This window comes from Bombina bombina, chromosome 2 (assembly GCF_027579735.1).
Source record: "Bombina bombina isolate aBomBom1 chromosome 2, aBomBom1.pri, whole genome shotgun sequence".
Classification (NCBI taxonomy): domain Eukaryota; kingdom Metazoa; phylum Chordata; class Amphibia; order Anura; family Bombinatoridae; genus Bombina; species Bombina bombina.
The window spans coordinates 1,249,118,254-1,249,135,310 of NC_069500.1; the positions used below are offsets into that span (position 1 = coordinate 1,249,118,254).

At 35.7% G+C, this 17,057-nt stretch overlaps 1 protein-coding gene across 1 annotated transcript in view; it reads right to left on the reverse strand.

The window, feature by feature from the left end:
• WDR19 (WD repeat domain 19) overlaps positions 1-16,704 on the reverse strand; it is a 296,764-nt gene extending 280,060 nt beyond the window's left edge. The window contains exons 1-5 of the mRNA XM_053704050.1: positions 16,679-16,704; positions 11,949-12,040; positions 6,708-6,773; positions 6,450-6,575; positions 2,231-2,346 (exon numbers count right to left, since the gene is read on the reverse strand). Of these exons, the coding sequence (XP_053560025.1) occupies positions 2,231-2,346; positions 6,450-6,575; positions 6,708-6,773; positions 11,949-12,040; positions 16,679-16,684 (406 nt within the window). The 5' untranslated portion in view covers positions 16,685-16,704. The remainder of the gene's footprint in view (positions 1-2,230; positions 2,347-6,449; positions 6,576-6,707; positions 6,774-11,948; positions 12,041-16,678) is intronic.
• Between the last annotated feature and the right edge of the window lie 353 nt (positions 16,705-17,057).

The following is a 17,057-nucleotide window of genomic DNA, read 5'->3' on the forward strand; positions in this document are numbered from 1 at the left end:
GCACAAAAGTTGAAGCAGGAGAGGCAGGGCAAGCGACATATCAAGTCATACATTTCAGGCTACAATAATATAAGTATTTTCAGAGAAATCCTGTCATTTTAATATCATATAAACAAAGAAACTAGATCTCTATCATGGTTAGTTTTGCTTATATGTAGAAAGAGCATACTTAATAGTTCTGTTCACTGTAAACTATTCTGCGACATATAATTCTGTGTGCTATTTTATGACATGAGGATAAACGACAGTCTCCTGCAAAAGCTAAAGAAAAACCTAGCTCAGCACAGACACATGTGTAATAGTATGGTATAGAGTCCTTACATAGCTGGTCCTAGCTTCACAATATACATGACAGAGTATAAACCATATTGCAGCATATCAAACTATAAAAAATAAACATAACCGAGCAACTAACAGTAAAGGAGAACAAACAAAATGAAGTCTTCATATATGTAGAGCAAGCCCATCGTGGTAGGACACAATGGAGTCCACCGATACTAGTATAAAGTTTCTCTAGCCTATACCTTTCACAAAGTCCGTCTGACAATACCGGTGAGTGGCTATTCTTTCAAATGAAACACTGCTCCAGCGGGAGTCGGCCGCAGCTCCCCGGAGCCGGTCTCCATGTATATGGTCCGGCTTCTGAACATGACGGGTAAATTGGTTAGAGAATAGCGTATATCGGCAGATCAATAGAAGCTTCCTATCAAAGATGGGATCCACCCGCCTTGTACTCTGCCTATATACAGTGCAGCGTGCGATCTCGGTAGTCAGATGATGTTCCGAACCTCTGTCCTCCACTAACTCTGTACAATAATCAGAGGCCATATCCGTCCTCCTCTCTTCAACTGTAAAGGGCTGCTTTAGGGAGGATACTCTCTCGGTCCGCTCCATGCTGTAAGACCTGCAGTTTTCCATGTGTCGGGCGCCATCTTGTATGTATGGGTTTCTGATCGTGGTCAGTAGATCATGATATCCCTCATCTACTTTATCTTCAAGCTCCTTCAGGAGTATGCTTATAAGGGACTCCATTATAATGTAAAAAGAGACAGATGTTACCCAGCTGTATGTAGACCCAGGGGGGGAGGATGTCAGTTCAATGTCTCAGAGCCGCAATCGCTATCTCGATCAAATAGGTTCTTCAATCAGGTTGATCTCAGAAATAATCGTATCCACAGACTCCTGACTTTCACCTTTATTAGAGGTTCACATTATTATTAGTCGATGGCATGTTGATCTAATGATAACTCAAATAGTATGTAGTATGCCATCGGAGCTGTTGATTTGAGCCTCTGGTTTCCACTGCGGCTTAGGCACGCCCCCCCTTTCTACAATTTTAAACAACTTTCCAGTTTACTTCTATTATCTAATTTGCTTCATTCTCTTGGTATCCTTTGTTGAAGAAGCAGCAATGCACTACTGGGAGCTATTTAAATACACTGGGTGAGCCAATATCATGAGGCATGCATGTTCATCCACCAATGAGCAGCTCCTGGGCCTACCTAGGTATCCTTTTCAACAAAGGATACCTTTAAACGTTGTTTAAAATAATTTACTCTGGGTGTTTCATGTACCTTTAACGCCGTTAGGTCGTTCCATGCCGTCCTAACCGTGCTGGGCTTTAGCACCGTTAGGCCGGCACAGAACGTCCTACCCGTTCTGCTGTATTGAAGAAACTACGGCTTCCTAACTGGGATCGCAGACTGGAGGGCGTGCCTAGCGTATGTAACAAATAAGTACCGGCAGGAAGGGATAACACAATCTGTTTCTTTTTATGTTTACGTTTGATTTAACATATATTTATTTTTACTATAGTAGCACTGTTTTCTCATCCTTTTAACATTTATTTATAAATGTATCTATTGCTCAGTCTTAAAGGAGATCAGCATATCTTACACGCTCCAGATGCCAATCACAGAGCATACTTAGCTACTGATTGATGGGTACGCTCTTGTGCAAGAACTTGATTAACAGTCATACAAGTGCACAGTGCCTACACACCAATCAACTCCTGTCTAGGCCCTTAAAATGGCACTGAGTCCATTTAAACTATTCTAATGTAAAATCTACAGCTTTCTTAACATCTCTTTGTATATAAACAGATATTGACTTGGTTGCTTCTAATTCTAAAGGTAGCTGTAGCTGAAAACACAGAGATTTAGTACGACAATGATGATCAGTTAACCAACAGAACACTTCTGACAATTCCCAAATAAAACAGTCTGCTTACCAAGCACAGGGATCTTACGAGAGGTCTGGAGATTATAAATCAGCATTCCTCCTTTAGATGTGCCAACTGCTAGAAATGTGGCAGCTTTTGACCACAACAAGAAAGACAGCTGTTCCCTGTAAGAGAAATAGTTTATTAATTGGTATATGCATACAATTATATTGCTGGAGAGGGTTTTACTTGTTAAATACGCTAACATCACACGCTTGTATTTATTTAATCTTATTGTGCTTTATATCTGTGCAGAAATTAATGTTAGATGATTAGGGTGGACTTCCCTTTGAGTAAAAAAAATATGTTTGTGGTTTTAATATATTTCTTGAAAATTTTAAAATGCCACAAAAACACAAAGTTAGTCATCATAATATCATATTTGCACTTGGTTAAAAAAGACTTGATAAAGCCCTTGTGAGGGTAAAACGCGTAGAATCAACTGACTGTTTTTAAGGAGCTTTGTTAAGCACAACGCTATTTCTGGACACCGAGCAAGCAAAATTTGAATGATCCATAAAACCGGTGTATAATTGCTAATATCCTGGGAGTGTCTAAAGGCACGGTGGAGTTTTGGAAGGATTCACCTATTGCCAAGAGGGATCATTTTGGCTAGCAGCTCAAGTGTACCAGTGGCCCCAAATACAGGGCCAGTACAGAATCTGCAAGTTGAGAGGCTCAAAGGATTGTCTGAGGATAAAGAGGAGTCAAGCTCATATCTTGCGATTTGTGTATCACCATTACGGAGAAAGGTCCAACCCTATTATCATCAAAATATTTTTTTACCAGTATCACTCAAGTTAGCTACGGCTAAAGACTGCCGTCTCCATGGCAATCTAGATCGCTACTTCACCAGTGCACTGTCAACATTTGGAAACATTGTAACGGCAATTGTATTAAAATCTTCATCACGTGAGTAAAGATTCCTATCAGACTTTCTAGTATTCCGATCACGTGACATTCTTTTTATCCACAGAAGTATACTGAACTCTGCACAGCTCCACTGTGCATCTGCCTCCCGAAACAAGGTGTGTTTTTTGTCAGCTTAGCATTAAGGTGTTTACACAGGGAGACGTCCCTGAATATTTGTAGAGCTTCCTATTTATCTATTTTTTCTGTATGGGCCAATATTTTTTTAATAGGTAATATATATACGTATGTACTTTGGTTTTAAAAAAATTGTTTTTATTAAAATATTATATTTATACCTTATTTTTGTATTTTCATATGTGTTTTAACACAATGTATTAATATATCTTTGCTCAATCTATATTCACTTAGTTTATCCCCATATTATATCTTGCTCTATTTTTTGGAGCGCCAGCTACATATCCCAAACATACATATCTATCCACTGTCTGTTTTGAGGGGCAGACGTTTTAGTTTGGCTAGAGATATTTGTTTTCAGCGCTGCTTATATTGTTTCTTTTCATAAAAAACACTAAAATGTAATTAAAAGATGGGATTTAGAGGAGACAAAAAAAACTGGCAAATTGTAGGAGCCAAACACTTCTATCTACTATCAGATCCTACTAATATTTCTACATGACTTTTGCAGCAACATAAAACTATAATGACAACAAGCTTTTTATAACCTTATTTTAAGTTATCATTTATGTAATAAATAGCACAAAATAATTTTGATTCACTTATTTAATTGATAGGATGGGATGGGATGGGATATAATACATGGCACTAATAAAAAAAAAACATAATACATTTAATTTAAAGGACCAGTCAACACAGTAAATTTGCATAATCAACAAATGCAAGATAACAAGACAATGCAATAGCACTTAGTCTGAACTTCAAATGAGTAGTAGATTTTTTTTCTGACAATTTTAAAAGTTATGTCTATTTCCACTCCCCCTGTACCATGCGACAGCTATCAGCCAATCACAAATGCATACACGTACCATGTAACAGCCATCAGCCAATCACAAATGCATACACGTTGATTCTGTGAATTCCTGCACATGCTCAGTAGGAAATGGTGATTCAAAAAGTTTAAATATAAAAAGACTGCACATTTTGTTAATGGAAGTAAATTGAAAAGTTGTTTAAAATTGCATGCTCTATCTGAATAATGAAACTTTAATTTTGACTTCAGTGTCCTTTTAAAGGAACACAAGTCAAAATTAAATTTCCATGATTCAAGTAGAACATAAAATTTTAAATAATTTTCAAATTCACTACTATTATGAAAATGTGCACTTTTATATGTAAACTTTCTGGGGCACCAGCTTATACTGAGCATGTTCAAGAATTAACAGTATATATGTATATGCATTTTGAGATTAGATGATGGCTGCCACATGATGCAAAAGGGAAAGAAAATTGAACTGAAATTTGTCGGAAAAACATCTACCGCTCATTTGAAATGCAGACTAAGTGCTTTTGCATTGTGATTTTATTTTGTATTTGATGATTATTTTATAATATTAACATTCCAAAATTGTTATGGAGAACTCAGAGTCATCAGCTTGTTCATAAACACAATGTCTAGTTTTTCTACATGTCTTTAATTATTATATTGAAATAAGGTGTCCTGGTTATGTCCCACTAAAAGGGACAGTCTAGTCAAAATTAAACTTTCATGATTTAGATAGGGCATGCAATTTTAATCAACTTTCCAATTTATTTTTATCATCAACTTTGCTTTCTCTTGGTATTCTTTGTTGAAAGCTAAACCTAGGGAAGCTCATATGCTAATTTTTAAGCCCTTGAATGCCGCCTCTTATCTCAGACAGTGTTAGTTCATATGTGCCCTGTAGATAAACATTGTGCTCACTCTTGTGGAGTTATTTATGAATCACAACTTATTGGCTAAAATGCAAGTCTGTCAAAACAACTGAAATAAGGGGGCAGACTGCAGAGGCTTATATACAAGGTAATCACACAGGTAAAAAAATGTATTAATATAACAGTGCTTGTTATGCAAAACAGGAAAGTGGGTAATAAAGGGATAATCTATCTTTTTAAAACAATAATTTTGGAGTAGACTGTCCCTTTAGGATACAGTATGTGAGAAAATCCAAAAGTCAGTAGCCTCACCGTCTGCTTGAACAAGAGCAGCAAAAAGAACAATGTTTCGGGTCAAAGACACTTAGTCATGTACATCCATTCACCTGAAACATTAGTTTTTCTGCTCTTGTTCTAGTAAAAATGTCAAGCAGACAGTGGTGCTACTGATTTTTGGATGTTCTGTTATAGTTGGAGTCCTTGGCAGTTACTCTTTCAGTGTGCACACCTTTAATACACAGGTGCTGAGCTTAACTTAGTTATCTAAGATACAATATGTGGCGCCTCTTTTCTGTGTTTATTTTCTAGTGTATCAACCTTTGGAGTGTCTGTAGGCCAAAGGAGATGTGTTACCTCAGTGTTTGAACTTTAATTTGAAGACTCCTACTTGGACCTGTTATTTTTGTACATTACTCTTTTTTTTTTTTATTGATTTTTATTAATTTTAACATATATGATAACAAGAACCAACATAATGTCCAGACAATAATAGGAGACATAGAGCAAGTGGATTACAGTACTATAATAATAACTACTTGCCTGGAAGTTAACAAAAAGAACTAGTAACATTATGTAGGTGGACTTTAAATGTATCCATTGATGTTGCAAAGACCTTAATGAGAGTGCAGAACATGGGATAATCAATAAGAGAGTAGGAACTAAATAAGTAATAAAGAAAGAAGGGAGGCAAGGAGGGGAGCACACTGATTATATGAGAGAGGCTCACCGTTCTAGGAAAAGACGGGTTCAGTTCATGGTTGACATAAGTCTTTTATATAGAATTTGAGTTGTTCTGTGGGGTCTCTTGTTATATGCAACACATTTTCATTCCCCTATGTTTTTGGCGTGGTTAAGAATAACTCTGTAAGTTCATATCTTATAGAAAATACATGATCAGCAGTTTTTTTTCCACAGTTTCAGTACATAAGAAGAGCGATAGAATTTACAGCTTTGGTTCCTATGATATCCCAGATCTCTTTTATAGTGTGAACAAGATACGTTTCTTCTTGAAGTCCAGTATCTGTTTAGATTCTATAACATTTGTACAATTTATTAACTCTAATTAGATTTTTGTTGTTACTACCAAAGAATAAAACTAAAACATTACAATAGAATCTTTTTGACTGGTTCATTCCCTGGTTGAGTGCTTCTCTCTTTTTATCTAGATACACAATGTATATCTGAGAACAGTAAAGTCAAACCTTACCTCATGCCACTGTCCAACTGGTTGGTTTTTGTTGTATTGGGATCCCACAGATAAATTGAACTAGATTTGTCAGCAATGATAGCCAAAGTGTTCCCATCTTTATCCCAGTCCATAGCAAAACACGCACTAAAATGTTAGAACATTAGGTTAAAAATAGATAGGTTTTATCTAACAGTACAGATAATCCCAAAGATAAAAACAGTAATAATATGAATAACACTACTAGAAATATATATAAATATATATTAAAAAATTTACCCCGGTAAATTAATTTCATTTTTCTTTTGCCCATGTCGGTCGTAGATCTTAACTGTATGATCCGCACTAGAGAAATAAAAAGATAAGTTAAGATCCACATTCCCCTTATTTTCATGAAATTACTAGAGAAAGGATTATACAGCCACTGGGAGAGGAATGGGACTTGCAATAAAGATTGTAATTTAATTAAATAAAGATAAGGATGTGTGTGTTGGTATCCTCTGTGGATAAGGAAAGAATCGGCATTACAGCTTTATTAAAGACAAGTAATATCACTGCATAACATAGATGTAAATGTTCATATTAAAATATACGGGATGGACAAAGCAATGTTTCAAAGTCTGCAGAGCAAATTAAAGCCTTAGCGACCGCCAACGCAGCCTTAAGCCAGCTGGTTATTCACATGCCCCCTTATTTGGCCTTGGGGAATAGAGCAGGTCTTGCTGATGTCGGCAATACCGCTATATCTACATGCCTCCGGAAGGCATGCAGTACTAGCGCAGCTTCACAGCTGTCGGCACAGCTGAGCTAGTAAACTCCTTAATGACTGCATGACGTTCAGGGTATGTTGGTCATTAAGAGGTGAAAAATGAAATCCTGCACAGTTGATAAATGTATTTAGTAGTTTAGCAATAGAGGGGTGAATCACATTAATCATCATCATCATCATTAAAAAAGGATTTCAACAGAAAATTACCATTAAAGTCTTTGTATATAAGTAAACTTAGTACAGTCTTGGCTCACAAGAATGTTAAAAACTACTATTTGTATAGGTTAAATAAAAATGTATTGTTTTTGCAAGAAAATGTTTACTGAAATAAAAACAATGTCCTGAAAGATAAAAGGGGAAGAGGCGTCTTATGGTGCAGTATCTGATAAACAATATAGTAGCAAATGGATTAAGAAGGTGCTCAAAAAGGGAGGTGCACATCCAGTGCTATAACACACAAGCCGAGGCTTCAGAGCCGCTCGGCTGATTAAAACACTCCGTCGAGACTGCAGGAACTCGAAGGGGCTCGTCTCCAATAATGTCACGACTTCCGGTCCAAAGGAAGAAACACTGCCAATTGAAGAGTAGCACCTATGATAGGTCTACACAATACAGGGAACTTAAAGTACTTCCAAATGACCGCAAATATGCAACACATTTCTCAGTGCTTTACCCCACTGTTTCATCAGGCATCAGTTTTATATTTTTATCTGTATTTTTTGTATTTTTGATTTACAATAAATCAATTTTAAATTGTGTTCATTATACATTGGAACCGTGCCTTTCCTACCTACCTGTTACTCCTTAGGGAGTTATAGGCTGCATTTGTTGCAGTCTATTCTGCAGTTTTAGTTTATAGTCTCTATCCTTTGAGACTCTTCTATATATTTTGGAGTACCTGTGTCCCTGTGTTCCAGTGCCTGTGTTACCATCATATCAGTAAGCTGGTTTGCTGCCAAATATCCAGCTTGTGCCTAATAGCACTGTCTGAGTGCTCTTCGCAAATGTGAGTATACTGAATGAGAATCTACACCGATATCTTTTTGGCTTATTACTGGTACACACAGGCGCCCTGTTTTGTCTTATCTTCTCCAGATTTGATGTCATTTTGTTTCAGCAATCAGTGAGCTGGGTTGCTGTCAAACATCCAGCCTGTTTCCAATAGCACTGTCTGACTGCTCTTTGCAAATGTGAGTACTCTGATTAGGGCTCTTTGAAAATTATCATTTGGTTATCTACTGGTACAGGCAGGCGCCTCTCTTGTTTCTTTCATCTTCCAGATTCTTTGACATCCACATGTGAGGAGAGTGCAGCATTACTGTATCATCGCCATCAGATCAAAACAACAATTGTCTTCACCTATCCTTGGTTGAACTACACAGATCTTATTGGACTTTGTTGCTTGTAAAATGGGTTTGTTCATATATAGCATTGGAATATTATATGTATCTCAATGTATCTATTGTACCTAGAATTTTGGGTGTTAACAATACTACTACTGGCACTCACATATAACTGTTTTTTTGTGTGTGTGTATAGTGTGCGTGTATACTTGTGTATATATATATATATATATATATATATATATATATATATATATATATATATATATATATATATATATGTATATATATGTGTGTGTGTGTGTGTATGTTTATACATACATATATAATTAATTTTTCACATATATGTTTGTGTGTAGATGTTTTTATGTTGATTTTGTGTTGATGTGTAGAGCTTACACACTCATTTATCATTGTCCTAATACACTTATTATAGAGCCCCCTATTTAGAGCTAGTTTATATCAGTCTCTTTAACAATCATACACATACATACAATATTATATATCAATAAAGATTGAATGTGAGGTAAAAACCAAAGAATGAAAAGAGAATGAAGAGGGCATGCTGAGAGGGGTTAAGAACGTAAAAACAATGGAACAAATAAAAGGAATTTGACAATATTCTAGATTACATATAAAATAATGAACAGATGAAGAATTTTAATTAATGTCTACTTAAATGTATCATTACTTTAAATCACACTTGACAAAATCAGTTTCAAATCTAGGAGCCAGTCCAAACAATGGTAGCCATATTTTTCATGATGTGTGTGTGTGTGTGCGCTTGCATGTGTGTGTTTTTCCCCCAGGAACTGTAAACAACCCTTTGCCTGTCAGTAACTACCCATTTTGCTGCCAGTTTTCAGTACCAGTAAAGCACACCAGTTTGTTATCCTTTATCTGCCTGTAAAACACACACACAAACACACACACTGAAACTGGCACAATTTGCGGCTAGTAACATAGAATTAAAGTCTTGAGTATTAACTTAACTGGGTATCAAGCAGCTGTCCATTTACCTTTGGTGCTTGTTTATCACTAAGAAAAGCAATCCTGTTCCCTGGGGAATGTGACGTTTTCTTAAAAATATATCTGTTAAATAGTACTAAATTTGAACAACCCCAGCAGACATGTTGCTCAAATGATAGTTGCTTAATAGTTGATCAGGATAGAACCTTAAAGGGACATGAAACCCAAAATGTTTCTTTCATGATTTTCAGAGAGATAATACAATTTTAAACAACATTACAAATTACTTCTATTATCTAATTTGCTTCATTCTTTATGTATCCTTTGTTGAAGAAATAGCAATGCACATGGGTGAGCCAATAACACAAGGAATCTATGTGAAGCTAACAATCAGCAGTTAATAGCATATTTAGATATGCTTTTCAACAGAGGTTGTCAAGAGAATGAATCAAATTAGACAATAAAAGTAAACTGGAAAGTTGTTGAAAATTGCATGCTCTTTCTGAACCATGAAATAAAAAAAATGGTTTTATGTCCCTTTAAATAGCATCTTACAATGAACAGATGGCCTAGTAACAGAGATCCCTGGCTTGCACTCCTGGGAACTGAACTTGACTTCCAACTCTATCTCCCAGGGCCTCAAATAGATTCTCATAGGTCCTCCCACACTGTTAAATGCCAAAACATTAATAAAAGCGAAGATTTTCTTGCTGGCATGGAGATAAATCGCACAATATTTTTTGTGTCTTTTTCATGTCCAGTACAGCTAGATAAAAAGTTAAAATCTCTCCAAATCAAGGAAAGAAACATTTATAGGAGGCAGCAGAAGAGGTAAGTTAGCTTTAATAGGACACTCATCTTCATGGCCTCTTCTCTGCCTAGCCAGGTAACCTCTACAAAGTGTTATTTTGATGGAGTGACTTTCAACTTGCAGTACAGGGTCAAAATGATGTCCAACACAATTTGTGAAACAACAACAAAACACCCAAATACATTCTGCCAGGGTTGACCACTTGAACGGGAAATGCGATTACCGACAGAAAACAGAGAGAAACAAAGACCAATACTGCAAACCCTAGCCAAAAAAAAAAGAGGAATTGAGAGGGGAAACTAAAAATCTTCAAGACCTCCATTATATAGTCCCATCTCACTTTACCAAACATCTTTTCAGCATGCAACAAAAGAATAAGAAGTGGGAGACCAATGAGGACGCTGATTCCATCAAATATATTAAGAAGGCAATGTGTGTTATATGAGCACTCTCTGTCAGACTTTTAATGTGGAACATAAGGTCTACAATGATAATTGATATTGAGCTGCAACGCTCACAAAACAAGTTAACTTTGTCAGCTCTAAGAATAGTGACTCGTGAGGATAGAAACCTCCAAAAACTCTCCTTGAAAACAAATCATTAATAGCATTAACAATAGTAGGGCAATCAAGGAGAAAAACTTCTTAAAGAATGGTAAAAACCATCTGGTGCCAAAGCTTTAAGAGTTTGAATCTAGTAAATGGCCACTTCTGCTTCCTACAGTGTTATAGGATTTAATAGTGAATGAACATCAATCACGGGAATCTTAGGTCATTTTAGGAAGTGTTATACCACTGAAAATATAAACACAATAGCTTGCTCAGCCAAAGACGAGAAGCCAAGATTAAAGAGAAATTGATGGCAGGATTCAAACACCTGTACAATTTCCTTCAGGGGAACATCTGCCTCCCGCTAGTCTTAATACAAGATAACAAGATATACAACTTATTAGCATTTGTGCCTCATGATCACAATATACAGTCCCTTCACTACCTGAACCTCGTCTAACGTCCATAAGTCATAGAATATATTATCGAGCCTTGAATAGGACTAATGTGTTAGAGCATTTTATTATTGCGCTATATATAACTAAATATAACTATGTGTTTAACCCTTGCAAAGAAATTAAATACACAGTTAAAGTCAGCCCAGGAGCAGCAGTGCACTACTGGAAGCTAGCGGAAACAATAACAAAAGACAAATGTGTGTAGCCACCATTCACCAGCTAGCTCCCAGTAGTGCCCTGCTGTTGCTGATATGTAAATATTCTTTCAACAAAGGATACCAACGGGAAAGAGTCAATTTTAATTAAAAGTGCCTTAAAATGACATTCTCTATCTGAATTATGCAAGTTAAATTTTGACTTTCCTATCCTTTTAAAGGACGTAATCTTGTATGATTTGTATTAGTCAATTATTTAAATAACAATTTCTAGAGACCACATAGTTATATACAAGTAACAGTGCATTGATAAAAATGAATGCTGTAACATATATTCTTTTACTTTTCTGTCCCTTTTTGTATGCACATGAAGAAAAAACAATTAATTCAAAAGGAGGTGTGAACCGATAGAGAGATTATGCTGTAGCATGTATACTTGCATATCAGTTGTACCTGTGTTTGCTTACCCAGTAACTGCAATATAATTTCCTAATGTCTTCTGCCAAGCATACTGGATGGGGGACCCAAGTAAGCCTTTTTCACTTAGAGAAAATACACGCTGCAAAACAAAAACATACTGATAAGGGAAAGCAGCGGGGTTGATATGTTTATAGTTTTTTCTTTATTTCTGCATAACTCAGGGGTTTCCCCTTTTATTTACAAACCAACAATCAAATGTCTCAACTGTTCTACCCTTCTTCCCACATATCATACCTTGCAAATACATCCAAAGCTGTCATAGTGACTATTTGAATACAGGTGAAATTACTTTTAGATTTTCTATTTAAAACAAATAAAATATATATACTTCTCTATAGGTTAAGTTCAAATAAACAGTAGCAAATAAGTGTTTACAACTAGATATACAGAAAGAGTCTGAAAATATATATATATATATATATATATATATATATATATATATATATATATATATATATATATATAGATATCCAAGGTGGGTGGGCGCAAATAGCGCAAAAAAGTGAGGTCTGAACGCTGGCATTGTGTTTTTGTGATTTTAGTGCTACTTACAGCTGCAATTGCTGTCATGTTTTTACCCTGTCAACAATAAACTTCTAGTTTTTATACTAACTGCTAAGGAGTACTTTTTTGCGCTATTTGCGCCCACCCACCTTGGATATCTATCTCATTTTGGAGCTTAACGGACATGCTCAGGGCGCTGCAAGCTGCAGGTCTCCTATCCGTCACACATCTCCTACACTCCGGGAAATGATCTTCCAGCAGATAAAAGGTACTGTGCATATTTACCACATTACTGAACTGGCTTTTTGAACGTTATCAAAGGGACTTTATGTGCGCATTTATTTTGAAACCTTGGTGTATATCTATATATATATATATATATATATATATATATATACACACATACATACACACATATACACATATACACACAGGTAGCCCTCAGTTTACGCCGGGGTTAGGTTCCAGAAGGAATGGTTGTAAATCGAAACCGTTGTAAATTGAAACCCAGTTTATAATGTAAGTCAATGGGAAGTGAGGGAGATAGGTTCCAGGCCCCTCTCAAAATTGTCATAAGTAACACCTAATACATTATTTTTAAAGCTTGAAATGAAGACGTTAAATGCTAAACAGCATTATAAACCTAATAAAATAATCACACAACACAGAATATATAATTAAACAAAGTTAAATTAACAAAAATATTTGCTAAAGAGCATTATAAACCTAATAAAATAATCACACAACACAGACTTCACTTGCATTTTTCTGCAAACAGTTCTTTCTATGCATTCCAATCTGGACTGATTTATAGACAGGAAGATCTTGTTCCTTTGAAATCTGCTCGATAGCTCAGGTCTGGTTAAACTGATCAATTTCAGCTTGCTTACCTTTGCTGCAACACAAGCGGACAGCTCCACCTACTGGCTATTTTAATAAATGCACTGCTTCTCAATGCTTTTTAATAGCAGTCACATGACTGGAAAAAAAGGTTGTTATTCTGAAACGGTGTAAAATGAACCGTTGTAACAGTACTCTCCGGTCATTATCAAGTAAACTTTAATGTTTAATAGTAACTTTTGGGGGTTTCCACCTTTGTAAAACCACAAAAAAAAATTGTTGTGGTTTGACAAAGGGGGAAACCCCGAAACTTTACTATTAGACATTGAAGTTTACTTGATAAAGACCAAAGAGTGCCGTTATTTGTAGGAACAATTATATAACACAAAGCATCAATTATAAATTAAATTTACGGAAGTAAAGGGAAATTAAGTGTCATATAAAACAACTTAATTTATGTAAGAACTTACCTGATAAATTCATTTATTTCATATTGGCAAGAATCCATGAGCTAGTGATGTATGGGATATACAATCCTACCTGGAGGGGCAAAGTTTCCCAAACCTCAAAATGCCTATAAATACACCCCTCACCACACTCACAATTCAGTTTAACGAATAGCCAAGTAGTGGGGTGATAGAAAAAGGAGTAAAAAGCATAAAAAAAAGGAAACTGGAAATATAATTGTTTATACAAAAAAACATAACCACCATAAAAAGGGTGGGTCTCATGGACTCTTGCCAAATGAATTTATCAAGTAAGTTCTTACATAAATTATGTTTTCTTTCATGTAATTGGCAAGAGTGAAATGAGCTAGTGACGTATGGGATAGTAATACCCAAGATGTGGTACTCCACAGAAGAGTCACTAGAGAGGGAGGGATAAAAACAGCCATTTTCCCCTGAAAAAATTAAATCCACATACAAAAAAATAAGTTTTTCTCATAATTGAAAAGAAAATAATTAAAACATAAGCAGAGGAATCAAACTGAAACAGCTGCCTGAAGAACTTTTCTACGAAAACTGCTTCCGAAGAGGCAAACACATCAAAACGGTAGAATTTAGTAAATGTATGCAAAGAAGACCAAGTTGCTGCTTTGCAAATCTGATCAACTGAAGCTTCATTCTTAAAAGCCTACGAAGTGGAAACTGACCTAGTAGAATGAGCTTTGATTCTCTGAGGCGGGGCCTGACTCGACTGCAAATAAGCCTGATGAATCAAAAGCTTTAACCAGGATGCCAAGGAAATGGCAGAAGCTTTCTGACCTTTCCTAGGACCAGAAAAGACAACAAATAGACTAGAAGTCTTCCTGAAATATTTAGTAGCTTCAACATAATATTCCAAAGCTCTTACAACATCCAGAGAATGTAAGGATCTCTCCAAAGAATTCTTAGGATTAGGACACAAAGAGGGAACAACAATTTCCCTATTAATGTTGTTAGAATTCACAACTTTAGGTAAAAATTTAAATGAAGTCCTCTTAACTGCCTTATCCTGATGGAAAATCAGAAAAGGAGACTCACAAGAAAGAGCAGATAATTCGGAAACTCTTCTAGCAGAAGAGATAGCCAAAAGGAACAACACTTTCTAAGAAAGTAATTTAATATCCAAAGAATGCATAGGCTCAAAAGGAGGAGCCTGTAAAGCCTTCAAAACCAAATTAAGACTCCAAGGAGGAGAGATAGACTTAATGACAGGCTTGATACGGACCAAAGCCTGCACAAAACAATGAATATCAGGAAGCTTAGCAATCTTTCTGTGAAATAAAACAGAAAGAGCAGAGATTTGTCCCTTCAAGGAACTTGCAGACAAACCTTCACCACCTCCATAGGGAGGCAAAGTTTGTAAAAACTGAATTGTGGGTGTGGTGAGGGGTGTATTTATAGGTATTTTGAGGTTTGGGAAACTTTGCCAATCCTGGTATGATTGTATATCCCATATGTCACTAGCTCATGGACTCTTGCCAATTACATTAAAGAAATATCTTAATAACAAAAAAACTTTGAGTTAGTCCAGAAGAGATAGCTATAAAATAATGTAGCAAAAACATGAAACATTTTGGTTTCCATTGCCTCAGGCAACTATAGTTTATCATAGCCTTAAAGGGACATAAAACATTCCTGATTCAGAAAAGCAAGCAATCTGGAAAAAAATAAAAACAAGCTATTTGCTTCTATTATCATATGATGTGTTCTATTGGTGTCCTTTGTAAAAAAAATATACCTAGGTAGTCTGAAGACCATGCACATGACTGGCAGCAGTTTTGCAATAATGTTTGTAACAATGCTATACATTGTTGCAAATACTGCTGCCATCTAGTTTTTAAAAGTGTATAACATTGTTACAAACCTTGACGCAACACTGCTAATATACAGCGCTGAAGACAGGTTCATGGTCTAAATGCTTTTTAACAAAGCATACCAAGAGATGAAAGTAAATCTTATAATAGAAGCAAATTGGAATGTATTTTTTTTTTTTTAAATTGAACTATCTAAATATTTAAAAATATATATAAGTTTTATTTTAACTTTAATGTCCCTTTAAACTTTTGCCAGAGGATTGAAACAGTGCAATGTATTGATAAACAACATACGAATTTACAAGCAATTAACCCACTGTCTGACAGGCAATGCAACTTATTTCCTCTGGAAGTCAAGGGGTGAAATCTGAGACTTCGTTGTAACATTGCTACAATCTTAGGTTAGGATATAAATGCAGCATCTGCTCCAGGTTTCTCCCATCTCTTTCGAGGAAGTAAAAAAATATATAAAAAGTTTATAAAGTGGTCTTGATCACTAATTATGTTCATTATGGAATCAAAGTTTATTTGTTCATTATGGAATCAGACATAGAGGTGACATTTTATATATGTGTATTTAGAATATTTATAACTGGCAATTAATAGCCTAGGGCACAAGTGACATAACAGCACACTATGCAGTGCTAAATCAGAGTATATGTGTGAATACAAAACCAGTCGGGAGTGGGTCAGCATCTTCCAATGGCCAGTTCTCCTACATACACGTAAATCCTCTAAAAATGTATTTACAATCATTATTTATTCTGTCTGATATTTTTGTAATATACTTTTGTAAAACTTTTTTTTATGGTGTTGGTGGACGTTAATATTTCTCCTTAGTCAAAATTTATTGTTCTTGAAACAACGTAGTAGCGTAAAATGCATATATTTTTTTGCTCTTCCATGCCCACTTTCCCAGCCAATGGGCTAAACGCCGTACTTGCGTTACAGTCCAATCTGGCAAATAAAGGGTTCGGGCAATTCTAAAGATAAAGTTTCCATTAGAACCCGAAACATCAGATAACCCCCATTTAATTTCACTCAATAGGTAAAACAAATCCCTTGGTACATTACCTTCATCTTCTTTTACCAGCTTGTCCTCACTGAGCATGCGCGTCCCCAGAGCAACCACTAGCTGTAAACTGCAATAAGCGTCACTTATCACTATAACAACGCTTTCGCAATAAACTAAACGAGAAGAATGCCGCAGCATATGTTCGTCATCACACCAAGTTTTTAGGTAGCCATCTTTTATTTGGGCAAAGAAAATTATCGTTGAAATCTAGTAAAATATTTTGCCGTATAGAGTTTCAAAAGGCTGCTGGCTAGTTTTTTGTTTGTTTGCTTTTTACAGGAAATGCTGTTGATTGAACTAATTAGAAATCTGAAACATTGTTTCACTGGGGTTTTTTTGTTTTTTTTAGTTGGTTTTTTTTATTGAGGTTTCATTTTG